Source organism: Dermacentor andersoni, chromosome 6 (genome assembly GCF_023375885.2).
Source record: "Dermacentor andersoni chromosome 6, qqDerAnde1_hic_scaffold, whole genome shotgun sequence".
Taxonomy (NCBI): domain Eukaryota; kingdom Metazoa; phylum Arthropoda; class Arachnida; order Ixodida; family Ixodidae; genus Dermacentor; species Dermacentor andersoni.
The window spans coordinates 139070644-139089586 of NC_092819.1; the positions used below are offsets into that span (position 1 = coordinate 139070644).

The 18943-nt window shown below is 47.6% G+C and overlaps 2 protein-coding genes across 3 annotated transcripts in view; one reads left to right on the forward strand and one right to left on the reverse strand.

Moving 5' to 3' along the window:
• dsf (nuclear receptor dissatisfaction) overlaps positions 1–12129 on the forward strand; it is a 74872-nt gene extending 62743 nt beyond the window's left edge. For both annotated transcript variants that reach the window (XM_055066927.1, XM_055066928.1), the window contains exons 6-8: positions 7058–7379; positions 9142–9436; positions 10887–12129. In XM_055066927.1, the coding sequence (XP_054922902.1) occupies positions 7058–7379; positions 9142–9436; positions 10887–11137 (868 nt within the window). In that variant the 3' untranslated portion in view covers positions 11138–12129. The remainder of the gene's footprint in view (positions 1–7057; positions 7380–9141; positions 9437–10886) is intronic.
• On the reverse strand, positions 3074–6861 carry LOC140218890 (uncharacterized). Its single transcript, XM_072288596.1, has 4 exons — positions 6247–6861; positions 5507–5659; positions 4825–5092; positions 3074–3255 (listed from the first exon to the last, which is right to left on the reverse strand). Exons 1-4 carry the CDS (start codon positions 6847–6849, stop codon positions 3074–3076), a joined length of 1206 nt encoding a protein of 401 aa, XP_072144697.1. The 5' UTR covers positions 6850–6861.
• Positions 12130–18943: the final 6814 nt, after the last annotated feature.

The window sequence follows — 18943 nt, forward strand, 5'->3', positions numbered from 1 at the left end:
GGATTGTTGCGCTGCGCTGAAGAAATGGTGTCGATGTCCAGAAAGGGCAGCGTTAGTTCAAAAATGGAGAAGGACGCGCCCTTGGCAAAGAGGCGTGACCGGGAGAGTGCTTCAGGATTTGCATGTGTGTGGTCGGAAAGGTATACAATGAGGATATCATTTAGTACTGAATCCGAAGAGCTCAACGTGCAAGGCGGCCTGTGGGCCCTTCAATGAAAACAACCAACATCACACGCGGCGGTCTCTGACAACGTGGAACACGCGGCCGTATAAATAAGGCAGAAACTTGCCGAGCGCCCAAACTATTGCCATGCATCATTTCTTGGTAACACTGTTGTTAGATTCAGCTTTTGTGAGCGTTTGAGTGGCATATGCAACGACATCTTGGACGAAGCCAAGTTGCCGTCGTGCAAGTACTGCACCGAGGCCGATTCCGCTGGTGTCCGTGTGCACTTCAGTTGCAATTTTGGAGTCGTAATGGCGCAGTATTGGGGGAGAAGTTAAGAGACGCCGGAGCGTGGAGAACGCGTGTTCGCACTCGGAAGACCAAAAGGCAAAATATCGCTGGCGCTTCTAAGGAGTTGTTTTAGAGGTGACATGATACAGGCGACATTGCGAACAAACAGGCGAAAGTAGGGACAGAGCCCTACGAAGCTACGTAAATATTCGATTGCCATCAGTTTAGGAAAATTAGACACAGCACGGAGTTTAGCCGGGTCCTTGCTCAGAACCGTTCGTGGATACAACGCGGCCGAGAATCGTCTGCTACTGCTGAGCGAAGTGGTATTTTCTGAGATTGAGTTGGAGCCCAGGATGCTTTACTCATATTAGGACATTTTTGAGGTGCTTAAGGTAGGCAGCGAAATCTGGACCAAAGGCTATGATGTCGCCCAGGTAGCTAAACGTATGTACCACTTCAAGCCACGCAGCTCCTAGTCCATCATGCGCTTAAAGTGGCGGGCGCATTACAATGACTAAAAGGGTCACATTAAATTCATATGACCCGTAAAGATGAACGAAGGCAGTCTTGGGTCTATCAACGTCTGCCATGGGCACCCGCCAGAACTCTAGCGCAGATCTAAAGATGAAAAGTGCTCGGTGCCTTGTAAGAAATCAAGGACATTATCGATCCATGGAACGAGATATAAGACTTTTGGGGTTACCTTATTAAGCCATTGGTAATCAATGCAGAAGTGGATGAAACCATCTTTACATAGTGCAACCAAATATATATAGTTCAACTGAGAGCGGTCTGCACCATACCGCGGTTAGTTGCATTTCGCGCCTCGTAGAAGCAGGGCGTGTGTTGAGCGAGATCCCCAACAACACTTCGCAATGTGGTAAACTTGGTTTCAATCATAGATCCTAGCTGCACCTCAACGAGGTGCGGCGTAATTTCTCTTGCAGTTACAGCTATAATCGCCACCTGATATTATTTTTCATATCTGTACCTCCTCTTGGTATTCTTCCAGTTAGCGGTCGTCAGCTTATTTGACTTTGGTGCTGCTTTATTATTGTTCCTTGCGATACACTCCACGCTCTCCATGACAAAGGCACTCTCGGGGTACTAAGACGCACGGTAGATGGCCACGTATACTCCAGACGCTCCAAGAAAACGCTGTGCTCTGCCATTGCAAACTTTTCAGCGACTCCGGAATGTATCATCCTGCTCCCTTTGTTCAGGTCATATTGAGCAGTGCGGAACTGCCCGTGTTGACAAGAAGCACCAGTGAAGATTAACACTATTAAAGTACCACCGAAGTTTTTTGAAAACCATTGAAATTTCTTTTACAACCAAGCTGTTAGCGTTTAGTTGGTCGGGATGTCTCGCGCCTTGCTCACTCAAAAATGGCAGCTTGAAGGGTGAATAGTGTTTGAGTCCCTGCGTAAAAAAAATTAAGTTTTCTCGTACGTTCGAAATATAATGCGATGCTATCGTGTCTGTAGATTGTGTGCAAGTCGAATTTTACAAAATTTCTGGCACATTTTACTTTGAGAAATTCAATTAGTTCAATGACGCACTTGCGCTATAGGCAGTCGGCTCAAAAACAAACGCCAGCTGGAAGGCTTTGTGTTATTTGTTATTTGTTTCCATGTAACAGAATTATATTTTCTGGTATAATTGAATTACAGTTCGATGTTAACATGTCTACAGGTTGCGTGTAAGTCGCATTTTAAGAATTTTTTCACCCACTCTACTTTGACAAATTCAGTAGCTTCAATCGTGCTCTAGCGCTACAGATGGAGGGCCTACAAGAATGAGGATGTATGCTGTACAGAAGGTACCGCCACCTAGCGGTCGGGGTTAGTCAGGCACACTTCAAACGACAATTGGAAAAGGGTTTTGCCTTTCAGTTTCCGCACAACTTTTCCTTTCTCGTATATTCGAATAACAATCCAAATCTATCATGCCTGCAGCTTCTTTGTAAGTCGTACTTTGCGCATTTTCTGGCGCAATTTACTTTTAGATATCAATTTAGTACAATAAGGCCCTTGTGCCTGGCGGACGGCCTTAAAGAATGATGATGTTTGCTGCACTTTCACACACGTGCTTGCGCGCGTGAAGTACGTGGCTTGTGGTGGTGGTGCTTGTGTAACATCGTCTAACGCCAGTTGGGGTCGTGTTATTTGTCTAACTTCCACACTTGCTCTGCTGTACATCCAGTTTCACAGCGTAGAATACAGGTATTTATATTTCGGGTGAACATTAGTTGTTTGAGTCTGAAAGGTTTTTTTCAGTTTAGTATATTAGCTACATGTTGAGGAGCTCTGTTGGGGGAAAAGACGCAATAACGAAGTTTTTCTTTTTCTGCTTACCACAATCCGAGAATACCCTGTAGCGTATCAGTCGGATGCCAGGGTGGAAGAGACAACGTTTATTGATGCCGTGCCCTTTTTATAGGGTGACGAACATGTGATCTGCCGACTGCTGCTTGCGTGGCCGATAAGCGATTATCATGAAAATGCAGTGTGACACGCGATATCAGTATACAACATTCCTTTTTCCTAAGATTCGTTACACAATTGCAAAATGTCTGGTTAGTCATCAATGCCATAACGTGCGATAGGCCGTCTAACGCGTGTTGATCTTCGCTGCTCGACCGGGTCTTGGGTAGCTTGGCCCGGACTTGCCCCTGCGGCTGCTTCCGAGCTGACCGGCAGCTGTTGTGGTCGTCTGGCTGTAGGAGGCAGCCTGAAGTGGTAGTCTGCACTTGCGACTGGATCGGCTTCGAGCCTCGTCCAGGCGCTCCTCAACTGGTTCCGGTGCGTGTGATGGCGCTCGCCGTTGTCCAGCTGGACGATGTACGACACCGGGCCTCGGACTGCCACAACCCTGGCCGCTTTTCACCTTGGACCTGGACAAAAGCCTTTAGAATAGACCGCGTCACCGACACGGAACCTCTTAATCTCCGGTCGTTGTGGTTCAGGCGCGTGTTTTCGGTCCGGATGAAGTCAGTCCAAGGCTGTCCTCAGCCTTCGTCCGATCATTAATTCTGCCGGAGATTTTCCCGTGACCGAATGTGGCGTCGTGTGCTGTTTAAACACGAACCGCGAAATCTTGCACTGCGTTGAACCTTCTTGTTGCTTCTTTAACTTCTCTTACCATTCTCTCCGCCCTACCATTACTGGCGGGATTGTAAGGTGCAGTGAAAATAGCACGCACCCCATTGCACTTTAAAAACGTTTGCAACTCCGAGCTAGTGAATGCTGTGCCATTATCAGAAACGATAACGTCTGGCACACCATGTGTCGCAAACATCTTTCTTAAGCTGGTGACGACAGCTGTAGCTTTCATGGATGACAAGATTTCGACCTCAGCCCAGTTGCTGTACGCGTCTACCACGATTAAGAATACTTCTCCATTAACTGGACCAGCGAAATCAATGTGTAGGCGACTCGAAGGTTGACCTGGCTTGATCCAAAAATGCACTGGAACCTTGGGATCGCTTTGCCGGCTACTCTTACATGGCTGACAGTGTCGTACAAACGCTTCAATTTTGTGGTCCATTTTCGGCCACCACATGAGCCCTCTAGCTGACGCTTTCATAGCACTCATCCCAGGGTGATTTGCATGCAGGAGTTGAAGCACACTTTCTCTTGCTGCGTTGGGAATTACAACGCGATTCCCCCACAGTATGCAATCACGATGCAACGACAACTCAGACTTCCTCACCTCGTAAGGCGCGAACTTTCTGTCCAGTTGTGTTGACGGCCAGCCACTAAGAATCCATTCCTTTACCATGGATAAGACTTTGTCCTTGATCAGCGCAGCGATATCTGCCGCCAGAAGCGGTGCACACTCGACCGCTTGCATTAGGAGCACGTCCCCAGGTGGCTGTGGCTCGTCTTCGTCTCCCGGAGCTGGCAGACGACTGAGTGCATCGGCGTTGGAGTTTTCTTGGCCTCGCCTGTACTGAAGGCTGTAGTTATACGCAGACAAACACAAAATCCAACGGAGCATTCTGGGCGACAACTTCAGGCACCCTCTTGTCCGTGTTAAACAGGCCCAGTAACGGCTTGTGGTCCGTTATGACCGTAAATTCTCGCCCAGCAAGGTGCTGGTGGAGCCGTTTCACGCCAAAGACAATAGCTAAGCCTTCTTTATCAATCTGAGCATAGTTACGTTCACTGGCTCCAAGCGTCCGGGAAGCATAAGCTATGGGCTGTTCCTTCCCATCAGTCGCACGATGGGCTAGCATTGCCCCCACTCCCACAGGAGATGCGTCGCAGCGCAAAATTAAAGGACGCTTGGTGTCATAGGGCACAAGTGCAGAGTCGGAGCTAAGCAATTTTTTAGTCTCTCAAACACACGTTGGTGCTCACCTGTCCACTTCCATTCGTGGTCATCGTCGAGCAGTCGATAGAGTGGTTCTGCCACTTCAGTCTTGCCCTTGAGAAAACTTCTGTAGAAATTCAGTAACCCCAAGAACGCTTGCAGCTCCTTTTTGCTTGTGGGTGCAGGCGCTTTATGGATGGCGTCAGTCTTGCTTCGGCTCGGATGTATTCCCGTGGCGTCAATCTTGTGACCCAAGAATTCAATGCTCGGCTTGTTGGATTCGCACTTGTCTTTGTTTACTCTTAACTGCGCATTCTGCAGACGCGATAGCACGGTTTCTAATCTCTCGGCGTGCTATTCCGCCTTACGGCCAGAAATCAAGATATCAAGATAGGCCTTCACGCCGGGAATGCCTGCTAACAGCGTATCAATGACACGTTGAAATACCCACGGCGCCACCGAAATTCCAAATTAACTGTGAGCACTTCAGCCGATTAGTCGTCTAGCGTTAGCTGTTGATGAGCTTGAGCTAGATCCAGCTTTGTAAAAAATTTGCTTGAACCCAGAGCTGCGAGCATTTCAGCGGTAGTGGGCAAAGGATACCCGCTGCTTTTAATAGCTTTGTTTACGGTGCTACGGTAGTCGCCGCATAGGCGTAATGTTCCGTCTTTTTTTTCTTACCACTACCAGTGGTGTGGCCCAGTTGGAGTACGCGACGGGTTCCCATACCCCTTGTTGCACCAAGCGATCCACTTCCTTGCCCACGTCGTCCTTGAGGGCCAGTGGAACTGGTCGACTTTTGAGAAACACTGGTTGGGCGTCGTCTTTCAGTTCGATGTGAATTGGTGGTCCGTTGAAGCCAGGAAGGTCCCTGCGAAACACCTCGGAAAATCATGAGGGCACGTCTTCCGCGTTCACTTGCTCGATTCCCCGCAAGCAAATGCCTAACGGCCTAAACCAGTTTCGCCCAACCAGGCTGTTGCCTCGATTCTTTACTACCAACAATGGCAGCTTTGCCTTCCGGCCCTTGAATTCTACAAAGACGGTTGCTCGACCCAGCAGCGGTAACGCCTCCTTTGACCAGGTTACGAGAGTTGTTCCAGAATCTTGGAGTGGTATTTCACCTCGATTTCTCGAAATGTATCTTCACTCACAATTGACCATGACGCTCCGGAGTCAACCTCCATTGGGATTTCTTGTCTTTGTATCTGTACTTTAACCATAAACTTCTGTTCCTGCTCATTCACTTCGCAAAGTGAAAACAATGCACTCATTTCGTACACGCCCTTGCTCTTTTCAACTTTCCTCTTTTGCTCAGGCGTCTTCCGGGCTGCTCTACTTTCGTCTTTTGAACGACAAGCCCTCGCTATATGTCCAACCCTTTTGCATTTGAAGCATTCCGCTTTTCTAAAACTGCATAAATGCGGAGCGTGCTTACAGTTGCAACGGTGGCAACTGGATCCCTCTGCCGTGGCGTCTTTCTTCGTGCGGGTTGGTTGTATCATGCCCTGGCAGTCCTTCGTCTCGTCTTGGCCTTGCATGCGTATGTCTCGCTGTTGCTTGGCTGTCGCTTCTGCGGTCGCGGCCATGTCGTACGCAACGTTGAACGTAAGGTCGTGTTCTGCTAGAAGTAGCTGTTGAACGGCTTCGTTCTGGAGGCCGCATACGAAACGATCTCGTATCATGATGTCCAACGGCAGCTGCTCGTCGCTGAAACCGTAGTCTTCGGCTAGCTTCCGAAGCGCCGTGACGTAGTCCGCAACAGATTCCTCGGCAGCCTGGTTTCTCTTGTAGAACAAAAACCTTGCGTATAGCTCTGAAGGCCTTGGGTGCAGGTGCTTGTGAACCGCCGTCTTAATTTCCTCGTAGGTTGCTGCTCTCGGTCTTGATGGTTTCACCAGAATCACGGTGAGCCCGTACGCTTCTTCGCCGCAACAACTCAGCAGGACGGCTCTTTTCTGTTCTTCTTTGGCTATCTTGTTAGCTTCGCAGAACATTTCTAGCCTCTCAACGTATTCGTCCCATGACGCGTTTGTGCCTAGACGATACTCGCCGATCCTGCCGACGGCCATCGCCACCGCTTCCTCGTCGCCAACTGTGGCGTACCAGGCGGACGCCAGGGTGGAACAGACAACGTTTATTGATGCCGTGCCCTTTTTATAGGGTGATGAACAAGTGATCTGCCCACTGCTGCTTGCGTGGCCGATAAGCGATTATCATGAAAATGCAGTGTGACACGCGATATCAGTATACAACATACCCTATGCACAATGCTCGCAGGATGGGAGGCGGCGGTGGTGGTGGAGGCACCGGCGCGAACAACGCTTTCGGCGGTCCACCTTCCGGGCTGTCGGCCAAGCTCGGTACCGAAGGCGGCCTGTCCGCCTTCTCACTGCTCTCATCCACCACGCACCCGTTCGGTTCGCTGGAGGAGGCGGTCCTCCGCCAGCGACTGCAGGGCTCCGGAGTGACGCAGCCATGCCCCTGGAGCAGCACTGGGGGAGGAGGGTCGGTGCAAGAGGTCACGGCCAGGTTGCTCTTCATGGTCATCCGCTGGGTGAAATGTCTGCCAACGTTCCAGACGCTATCCAAAAGCGACCAGGTGCGCTTTTTATTTGTATTTATTGATGGTCACATGTAATATACTTTGACCAGTGATACAAGAAGAGGCCCTGTGTTCCCTTTTTTTCTCCTTATAAAAATACTGTGAACTGAAGGGTCGCGTACCAACAGTAGTTTCCCGCTTATCTACGAGTAATCAGTCAATCAATCGATGGTTTATATTTAGCAGCATCAATACAAGGTTAATGGGAATTCCCAAAGAAAAGCTGGATATACTTCGGCTTGAGAAAGCTCCGGTCTCCCAAACAACATTGTGGCAATACATCATTGTATGTCAATACACAATAGCAATATCTGAGTATCCAACAGAGTTGGGAAGGGGACTGAACTGGGTATTTTGAGTGTCGTCACTGAGATGCACTTTATGAATGGAAACAAAATTCCTATTGGGCATTAGCAAGCCCACACAATTCCGCATGCAATTTCGTTTTTGGAACAGTTTGTGTGCAGAATACTTGTTACAAGGCAACGTCATAAAAGTACGATATCACACTCTTGATTCGCGCACTATTGAATTACATTCTAATTAAAATTGATAGAGAGTTTTGATCTTAACAACATGAGCTGAGGCATACTTGATGACAGATCATTTATTCTACCATCTTCCACTATGCGTATATAACATTCATCGCATCAATACCGCATTTTATTGCTTACATGCTACGAAGTAGTTAAAATAAATCGCACTTTGCCTTGTTTTATTTCTTTCCAGTGTATTAGCATTTCCCTATTGTTGGTTTTAGCGTCCGAATAAAAGAACTGGGAAAAAAGACAGAAATTTGGCTGTTCAGTAGGATGAGGCAAGGAGAATAAAGTGGTCCAAGCAACGGGAGCAACTGGCTACTGCTCAGTGTTGCGCTGGACGTTTAAGTGACTAGATTAAGATCATGTCGGTGGGCGCAGATAATCCATTGCGCACAGTGGCCCCTTACATTCAAGGATTTCTCCGCCGAATCGCTACGTTCAACCAAAGCAAGCCAGTGCTGGCCGCGCTTTCGCGCAATGTCTGTCTACTCTCGCGGCACCTAATGTTATGAAAATATTGCACAAACTGCCAGGGCATAGTTTATTGTAAAGTTACGTCGCACAGGAGAGAAAATGAAGAACGGATGGACGAAACGAGTTATTAGTCGCATTCATACTTGTTAAACAGCAAAATGCATATTACCGCCATTTTCGAAATGTGGTTATCTACTTTCCGTGTCTGGCACTTGAAGCACCCCTAAATTACCATAAGACCTATGTAGAGAAAGTTCTAAAAGCAAGCACTAGTGTAACATGAATTTCGTCGGACCGAAAGGCTACGTGAAGGACGAGAACGAGAAATTCTCGAGCGAACGCAAGTACCGTTAGATGCTTTGAAAAAACACATATACTTCATGTCAGGAATTGTGTCTTTACCATTTATTAATTGGTGCGGAGCGCACACAGCTGTGTATACGTCTATTGCATAGCGCCCCCCCCCCCCCCCCCACACACACACAGGCTCCCCCAATTCAAGTTCACAAATAACGTGAAGACACGCGTAGTTTGTTGCTGAGCAATATTTTTCTTGACAAAAACTCATAGAAATTCGTGTCGACGACTAGCGTTATGATCTTCATCGCCAGCAAAAGAAAATTCTGTATTGTATTCATTTTTGTCGCAACATTACAACATTACAAACAGCACATTGCATAATGGCAACATTACAAACCCTTTCGCTATTTCCTTTCACTAACTCTTCCGCGTCCCCCATACAGGTTACACTGCTGGAGGAGTCGTGGAAGGACCTGTTCCTCCTCTACATGGCCCAGTGGTCGGTGGCAGCCGACATCGTCTCTTCGCTGCCGGGCCTCAAAGGGGGTGGTGGCCCTTCGCCAACGGCCGCCGCTTCGTTGCGTCTGCACCAGTCGGACGGCCTGGATGGCCCACCGTCGTCGCCCCAGCACGCCGCCGAACTGCACTACATCCAGGACGTGATGCGTCGACTGAGGCAGCTCTCGCCGGATGACACCGAGTGCAGCTGCCTCAAGGCGGTCGTACTGTTCAAGCCTGGTAAGGTTTCACTCGGAGAACATAGCACATCACCTTTGTTACACCGCGAATGACGCTGTATGATGTGTATGATGCACTGTAAATGCTAGAGTTGGGCAGAGTCCGGGAGCGCCATGTCATTATAGGCAAATGCGATATTAGCAGTTCGGACTCTGTTCCCTTTGTGTAGGCCCCTGAAGGGTCACGCGATGTTCAAGAGGCGGTCATACCGTGACGCCCGAAAATAAGTCCTCTTGCACGTATAAGCCAGGGTAGTAGTGAGACGAACGCTCAGTGCTACAGACTTTAACGTCGCCTCCATGCAAAACGTGCAAATGATGTTTGCGGCTTTGAAGCAGCATTAAATAATGCGGAAGTTCACAAAATGATCTTAACGCCATATGCCATACAAAAAAATGATGCATGACTTCCAATAAACAGTGTCATAGACCTTTCACCGACCACTACCCTGCGGTTTCGGTTCAGCTTATTGAGCTGGTATTTCTTTGTTCGCGCAACTGCATAATTTTACACTGCTTCTTCTTGCCCATATTGAGGCACACATGCAAGCATGTCTCTAAGCATAGCTTTAGGCGACGTTCGCTTCGAATGGAAATTTCGGCGGAAGAATTCATCGCGGACATATCAGTATGCCCCAGAGAACTATTTGTGAACTTGAACCGGATAGTTATGAGAAAGACGGGTGGTTCAACAGTCTGGCCGGGTTGCAGCAGTGGTCATTCCGCAACTTGAAATGAGATTACAAACACTAAAGACCGATCATTGCAACATTAATAAATCGTACAAGCCGTACAGCCGTAGTAACTTTGCGTTCGGCAACGCCGAAGCCAACAATGCATTCGCGCCTGCACCAGCTGTGTTGGCTTTTCTGCTGAATACCAGTGTTATACCTCGTAGTGCCAGTCGAACGGCAGTGCGAGCGACGCTATGCAGAACAACACACAAAAACGTTACTTGACTTCCCCAGCAGATAGAACTGACTGCAGGTAAGCAGGGAAGCTGTATCTCGTATGAAAGCCTTCTGTAATATCCCTGCCCCAGTTTTGCGAGAATAACGTAAGACAGTTCCCCAACACTAATATACCTGACTAGCTTGAATTTCTTCAGTATGTGAAGTCACTTCAATGGCACACGTGCGGTTTCACCCCACCTCCTATTATGCCGACCACAGATTACAGCAAGAAGAGTTTTCTCTCTATGACGGATGACACGTCTCCTACAATTTCAATGACTGGGCAGTGCCCTTTGGTCTGCCCACGCTGCTATACTATCAGATTGTAGAACGCTGTCAGCCTGGAAAGCGATAGATGAACCACTTCCTTTCGCTTACAGTGATGCTTCATAAGTTCGAAGGGTCGGGAGAGCGAATTTAGTTTTATTGAAGTGAATAAACGAAGTCACTGCCTTAGCAAATTGTATCACGAACTGATCGCCATCCTTTACCACGCAGAGACTATCGGCCTGTGCGACGTGCACCCGGTGGAGATGCTGCAGGATCAGGCGCAGTGCGTACTGGGCGACTACATCCGACACAAGCACCCGCGCCAGCCAACCCGCTTCGGCCGCCTACTGCTGCTGCTGCCCATCCTGCGGGCCGTGTCGGCGGCCACTGTCGAGCGGCTCTTCTTCCGGGACACCATCGGCAACATCCCCATCGAACGCATCCTAGGGGACATGTACAACATGGAGAAAGTCGACTGAAGTACGCGTTTCAGGGCATGCTGCGAAAAAATGCCTCCGTGACCCCCGCCCGACAGAAGCAGGAACCAGTATTCTCAGTGGCAATGAGGCAAACGCTGCTCACACCGAATGGATATTCCATGCACCAGCGTTCCGAAGGGACGTCCGACCAACTGCATCGCAGCAGCAGCAGCGCGAAGCTGGTTGAAACGTGCCAACGGAGCATTTACTTATTGAGGCAGCATTCGTTTGTAGTGAACTTATGTCAAACGTTACCTCTTCCGGGTGTGACATTGGTTCGTCGGTCACAGCAACTGAATCGCTAAATGCCGCCATCTCAAACGGTCACATGTACACGAATGAACGAAGCCAGTGAGAGTTCCACAGCAAGCTCGCTGCCTGTCAGAACTCCTTCGAGTATCCTGAGCGTCATCATCAATGTTTCAAGATGCCCAGTTTAACTTGAACTTTGTTCATGAATGCAATTATTGTGTACACGCGAGTGGCAGGAAGTCAGAGACTGGGCAACCTCGTATGAAGGGTCATTTTGGAAGAATATAAAGAACTGACCTCGAGTGCTAACGACGGAGGCAGCGCCGCGTGACACTTAGACAACTGTAATCACAATTTGTGTATCTAAAGCAGCGAGGAAACACACAAGCTGCATTGGTGGCATCCGTGATCATTTGCTCCGGTTTGAGAAGATTAATTAGGCCAGGTAAACGAATGAAGCCGGAAGACGACGAAGAACGAAGACGACGTTCACTTGCAGCCGGTTCGGAATCAGCACCAACATAATTTCGGACAAATTTCAGCGTTGCGTATCACGAGCTTTACAAATGCCTCACTTACAAGTCACATTTGAAGTGGGTTTTCGTATCGTGAAACACCCACACAAGGACAACTATACGACCCGCTGCTACCGTTATGCGCAGCAGAGCTGGAAATATTCAGAGCTGGGCCGCTGGTGCGTTACTAGAAGGAGAATAAAATGTGCGTGCGTATGTGCTTTATGTTTTGTAATTGTGTGTCTACAGGTCTGGCGTACGACGTGATGTCAGAAGTTGGGATTCTTGCATATAAAACCTCAACGATTGCCTAGCTTTTACAAAGGTATAAAAAGTTATCGCGCGCCTCTCTGGAGTTTCTACACTCAATGGAAGATCGTCATAGAAGTCAGCTAATTATTTTGTTTGATTTCTGTAGCCTCAGCAGTATTTACTGGTGTGTTTCACTCTCACACAAAGTGAAAATTAATTGTACCGTACACAGTATACTCAGTTCAAGCAAGACTATTGTTAGAAGCCGTGCCACAATGAAGGCGCTGGAAAACAGCTCATATCGGCACCAGCTTTGTCACAAATACTTGTTTCGATTTCTTGAAATGAGTTAATTGGAAATTCTCAATGTAGAGGAAGGTAACATTTTATACTTGAAAATCTTCCTTGGCGTATATAATGGGTCAAGCATCTCATACGCACATAGTTTGTTCTATTCATTGAAATCCGGCAGGGGCTTACAATGTGAATCATGCATCAGCAGGTGGTGGTCAGGTGGGTGATTTGTATGAATTAATGTCTACTTAGTACAGTGTCGCTACCCCTTATCGACACTTCTCGACATGCAGCCGGACTCAAATTTTATGAGAGTCACTAAATATTAAGAATACGCCATACCGTAATCCTTTTTCTCTGATGAACTTCCAAATATGCCCCCGTGGGTAATGTCTAAAATACGGGTACGTATCTATTCTCGGTATTTCAAAAAATCACGAATACCTACCATGTGCCTGAGATTTCTAACATTTGAATAAATGTCGAAAGAATGTGGCTTGTCGCTGAATATGTGTACAGACGGATCGGTCTCGTCGTAGCTGCTTTCGTCGCGCATAGGCATAAAGTCACTCGACAGTTTCGTCTGCGTATCAAGACGACACAAATATCCACGGAACTAGTGGCAATCCGAGAGGCAGTTCTCTATATTTTGCGACAGCCTCCTCAAGTAATAACAGTTTTCAGGGACTTTAAATCGGCTCTGCCGTTACTTAGTTGTAAGGAAATAAAGCTCTTATGGAGTGCTGGCTCTGCAAACTTCCGAGCTATTCATTCCTGCGCAAGAAAACGGCCACCATATTACATTTCAATGGATTCCCAGTCGCCATGTTGAACATGGAAACGAACTGGTCGATGCTGAAGTGAAGGCACTCGAAAAATGAGAGCCACTCCTTAATATTCCTTTTTCAAGAGCGGACGCCAACTGCCTTCTCTCATGTGTCATCCGAAAAGTGACTGAAAAGCACTGGGACAATCTGTATAATCGCCACAGATGACTCTAGAGACTGGACCCTAACGGGAGAATTAGGCTACCACCAAAAATTCAGTGCAGCTGTGTGAGTGTTCTGCGCAGACTTAGGCAGGGGGTGGCGGTTAGGCACAGGTATGATCACCTAATGCGATGCACTTAGCTAGTATCCACACTGTGAACTGCGCATTGTGAAACAGACTATAGGTCATGTGCTGTGTGACTAGCTTCAGTACATGAAAGAGCGTCAAAAGTTGAGAAATGATGCTACGCGCTACGACAGCCCACCATTGTTGGAGGACGTTATCTTTAGCACTTGGCATGACGTTATATCTAGTTTTCAGGCAATACAGCCTTTACTAGACTTTTTATAAATAACAGGGCCCGTATTAACAAAAGGTTCTTACGCTAAAAGCGTTAGGGACAGCCAACAGTGATGTAGGACATATTATTAGCGAAGGCGATCTGCCAATGAAAAACAGCACTTACGAATGACAAGGTTTGTGAATTCGGCCCCTGGTTTGGACCATAGGCTCTGAGTAAACCTAATAGTTTGTCGAATGTTGTACAATGTCCTTCTGTCATCCTCGTCACCCATCATGCTCCCCTTTCTACCCAATTTCTTTCCCTCTTCCACTTCCCCTAGCGCAGAATATAGCTGGTTAGAGGAATGTACCTCAGGCCGTGGCCTCTCAGCATTTCGTACCAGTAAGCGTTTCTCTCTCTCACACATAGTACAGGCACTACTTTAGTGCAGTCAGATATAATCCTACAACAGGTGTGGTAGGTCTGCGAAGGCAGCTAGCCTATAGCGTGGAAGAGACAAGTCGCGCCGAAGGCTGCCAACTGCCCTGAACCAATAAACAGGCTGCAGCGGGTGCACATACAGTAATTCATGAACCGATCTGAACGCCATATCCTCGGGCCGGCAGAAACGGTGCGGGAAGCCATGAACCACACGAAGTTACCGATGCGCGTGTGGAGTGGCGAAAGATTTTTGTTTATAGCCACGGAAGCGGTAGTTGTTGCGGGAGGAGGGGCATACATATATGACTACAGGTTTGTGACTTACTGCATCTGCCCGATATGTCCTGTGGAAGGCCAACGGGGTATCCAGCCCATTCCCCCTATGTACGGGAATGTCAACACTATATGGTATGTACTGCATCTGCAAAAGGCAAAACGTTCGATTTGCATTCAATCTAGAATAGCGCCAAACTGGAAAGAAAAGTTGCGGATGAATTTGCCCTCAACCTGTAGCAGAGTGTCGAACTAAACCGTTTTCCTTCCTCTTTTTGTTCCTGTTCAGACAAAACGTTTTATTGTTCATTTTAATTTCTGAACTACGAAGTATTCCTGACCGAAGCTTGCTTGAACCGGTTCAAGTTTGGTTAAATTACTTAAGAACAATTACAGGACAACAGCAAAAATTATTTGAGAAAAAACACGACAATGCTCAAGACTCAAAAGGGACGTCGTAGAGTCACCAGAAGCCCCTGAAAAAGGCGGGCGCACTGATCTCCAAGCCATAAGCAGAAAAAAAGTTACGTTGTGGAAGCACAAGTCATAACAAGTAGGTCGGAGGCAATACGTCATTTCTCTATTTACCTACATCATTTTTCATGCCAGTGCGACCAAAAGCGACTGCTAAGCTATAGAAAGCGTTTTTGTTTTCCGAAGTTATATTGTCCCGTACAGCACGTATGCATGAAGTTAGCGGATGGTGTAGAAAAAAAGAACATACCTGAACTAAATTTTCTACCTTCCTATGCTCGTAGCACAGAGTGCTCCAAGCTGGCGTAACCGGCTTACTTGGTAGAGAAACATCTATTCAGCTGCTGTCGTGGTCGCTTCTCCTCTTCCATCAGAGATGGGACGCCATAGACGTTTACGCTTAGAGAAAAGACTTTATGTACACAATATTTACATCGACAGCTATTTACAGCGAGTCTGGCGTATCAACTCGACATAGCCGATAGTGCATAACACCGTTGGTACGTCAAGACCCTTCGGTTACACTTGGACCGGCGGCTTAACTCGGCAGAGCCGAAAGTGCAGAGCACCTTTCCTTCGCCCAGAACCTCCGTCAGAGGTCGGGAGCCAGGTCTTAACGCTTCAATCGTTCCTGCCGAATCCCCTCACGGCAAATCACGACACCCGAATGACCTGATTGGGACAAATGGGCTGTCGCTCACTGGAGACACCCTCACCCTGTCCCTGCGTTCCTCGGAACATTCAGAGAGATAGAGGGAGAGAAAGGAACTGCCAAAGAACAAATAAACAAACAACACCCCAACCGTCCTGCTCTGCGACATGCATGGGAAAGTCTCCCGACATTTTGAGGAACACTTACGGGGAACGAACATCTGCGTCGCCCCGTGCTCGCGCCTTAATTAAAACCGCATTGCATGCCGCAAAGGGCACCCCTGCAGAAGCGCACCCACCGATTCATCATGCCGTCTTGCGCGTGGTTCTTCTCCTTCGGGGGGCCCATAAAACTGTAAGTGCAGAGATGGATTGTGTCTCCCATGCCAGCCTGTCTTTCAAGAGACCCCGCATCGGGTCAGCGATCCCTCTGGATTTGGAGTTGCCCATTTGTCCCCCAAGCATGCCCATTGACGCTCTAATGACGCTTTGCCCATGGTCCGTCCCAGGCAGGGCGCCTCCGTCCGCGCTTCCTGGCCAAAGAGCCCCCAACGTCACCCCCTTTCCGACGTTTCCAGACCGTACGTGCGACAGGTTAAGATGCCCCGAGGTGGCGACGCGGGCTCTCTGCTGCCGAAGAGCGCCTTCTGACTCGGTGACCAAGCGCCTAGGCTGGTTTTGCTCTCGGCGAAGCCCGAAAACGGCGATCATCCACAATTCTGGGGCGAAATTACTTCTCAGTCCCTCTGCCGTTTGTTAATATCATTTACACCTAATTTGGGGCGAACTTGGGCCCCGCAAGAAAAATAAAGCGTGTCTGCTACGGGGCAGCAGTCCGCATAACATAGATGGCCTTCAACAACGTGCAGTTAGTTTCTAACGCTACAATCGAACATATAACGCCCCGGTACCGACCACCGCGAAAGCTTAACAAGACGTGCACATCATCCTTCACTGTAGCTATCAGTCGTGGATTATCACGACAGGAGAAAACAAAGTAAAAGGCCAGCAATAATCAAGCAGCATAGGGCATGAAGAAACGTACGTGACAATATGCGTATAAGTCTCCCAATACCAGAGAACTATTTAATGGCCACCAATTTCAAACGCTTGCTATCCCGATGGCGTCACGTTGAAATTCGCAATAAAGGTGTGCCGCTCTCAAATGACCCCCATCTATTTCTAATTTGGATTCGGATTCTGGTGCAGGCAATGCATGGTAAAAAGTTCTCCTGAATCAGTAGCCAACGTGAACCAAATACAGCTATTTGTTCCTTCCGGCTCTGTTACGGTGTGAAAAGAAAAACTTATACATTCCGTCTCAGTACTCATCTACGCAAAGATAACATTGTGCATAGTTGATTTCCTGCTTGATATCCTGTCCTATACTATCTCCACGCCTCCTGGTTAGCTAAGATGCTAGAGCAACTTCCCTGGAGAGAAATGAGTCGCGTGTTCCATGCATCGGCCATGCCGAATGTTTCTTTACCAATGAACTTGTCTTCAAGAGAAATTCTTCTCTCTCTAGAGAACAATTTTTTTCGTTGTAATTTTTGTCGACATGAACGTCGCTGGTACAACGACGCTAACGAGATAGAATTGTCAACGACAAAATGCGTGCTTTCCGTGTTTACCAATGTCGTCCCAAGTTTTAAAGTTGCCAATAAGATCTATCGTTTGTAAACAACTTACCCTTCGGTCAAACGCATAACTGTGACGTCCCATAAATATGTGATGTGTCGACTCTTTCCATGGTGTGAATATTGTGGGCCACATTTCATTGCGCCCTCATAAACATTCTGCGTACACGTCGGCTATCGTTTCTGGAGCAGTTCGTTCTTTGATATGTGAGCTGCTATTTAATTATGGGCACAGCTTTATTTTTCTTCCTCCTCGTGAGCCAGCTTTATAACTTCTTGCCGTTCATGAGCCGTTAAAGTACGTGCACAAAGCATCCCGGATTGATGTTTCATAACGCGATCCATGAGTGGCGTATCAATCTAGCATCCAACCATATCACACTGCGAGCGGCTAATTCACGGCGCCCATGCTCAAGTAGGAATCCTTCACTGCTTGCTGGGCCACGTTCTATCCGCAACATGAATCTGTGATTTTTTCCCTAGTAAATGCACCTCCACGCGTGCTGGTCATGATTGTCATGCCGTGTTCTCTCGTTTTCGAGGGCTTATTCCCCCCTTATCGGTGCTTGATGTTGGCCCTATCGGCTCGTCGTTTCTGTTAAAGCGTCACTAGAATATTGCCAAGTACTCCGTTCTCGTTACCACGTGGACATGGCAAAAGTTTTTGCCGACTGTTAGAATCATGGGACGTGCTCGGCACAGGGATCGGTAGAGTGAATAGCCCACGACAAGGGGTAAACAATTAGCTGTGCATTTGTATAGCCAATGTGGGTTGCCCTTTTATTCCTCATCGAAACTGCGTGACGTAGCTGAGAGAAATCTATAAAGTGCAACGGCTATCTCTTCGAATGAGAGGGGGTATGAGTACTGCCGTTTTACATACGCTAGAATGTGTCGCGCTGCTTGTATATGCCCTTAAAACAATACGAGGGCCGAAAATGAACGAGATACGAAAATGCTACTCGCTGTACAAACGTGAGCTTGACATCGCCGACTGAACTTCCTTTGTGACATTTACTGGTGAGATCAGGCACACACTTTTAAATGTTGACCTGTCACTTACAAGGTTCTTAACTGCACAAGCAGACCGAAATTATTAGATGTAGGCATAGGTGGTCAGCGTCTGCCCACCACAGCGGCAAATTACCGAGGAGTCACAGAACTTGCGAAACTGAAAATTCTAAACATTTTTCTTTCTTACAAAGTGTGCCGCTTTTGGAAACGTTTCTCTTGCTCACAAAGTTTCAGCAAATACATTGCAGGTAAGCTTTAACAAAGTGGTCGTTAAATTCAGCGAGTTATGGTGGAGTTTGGTAAGAGAATGAACAGAACCGTACACAACCAAGTTGCACCAGTTTTGAAACGCACTGTTTGCTATAGTCGTGCATTTGTTTTTGAAGAATAATATTTCTGAAAACTCCATGATACTGCAATCTTCTATCTCTTCCCACAAGTGATAAAAATGAATACATACCTGGTTGCGTGAGCCGGCCGCATTACACTTTTACTTTCTGTAGAATCACGCCATGAAACAAAAACCGTGATCGAGATATCTTCGTTGCAAGAAATATACGAGATCAAGCGCATCAAATGTATCACGCGAACAGTCTTCCAGAAGGTCTGGCTATTCGCTTACATTGAAGACCATCGTCGACGATATCTGCACATTTTTTTTCTCATATAATTTTTTGACGGACCGACGGGCGTAAGAGGAAAATGTCAAGGTGCATTTGCGTGTTCT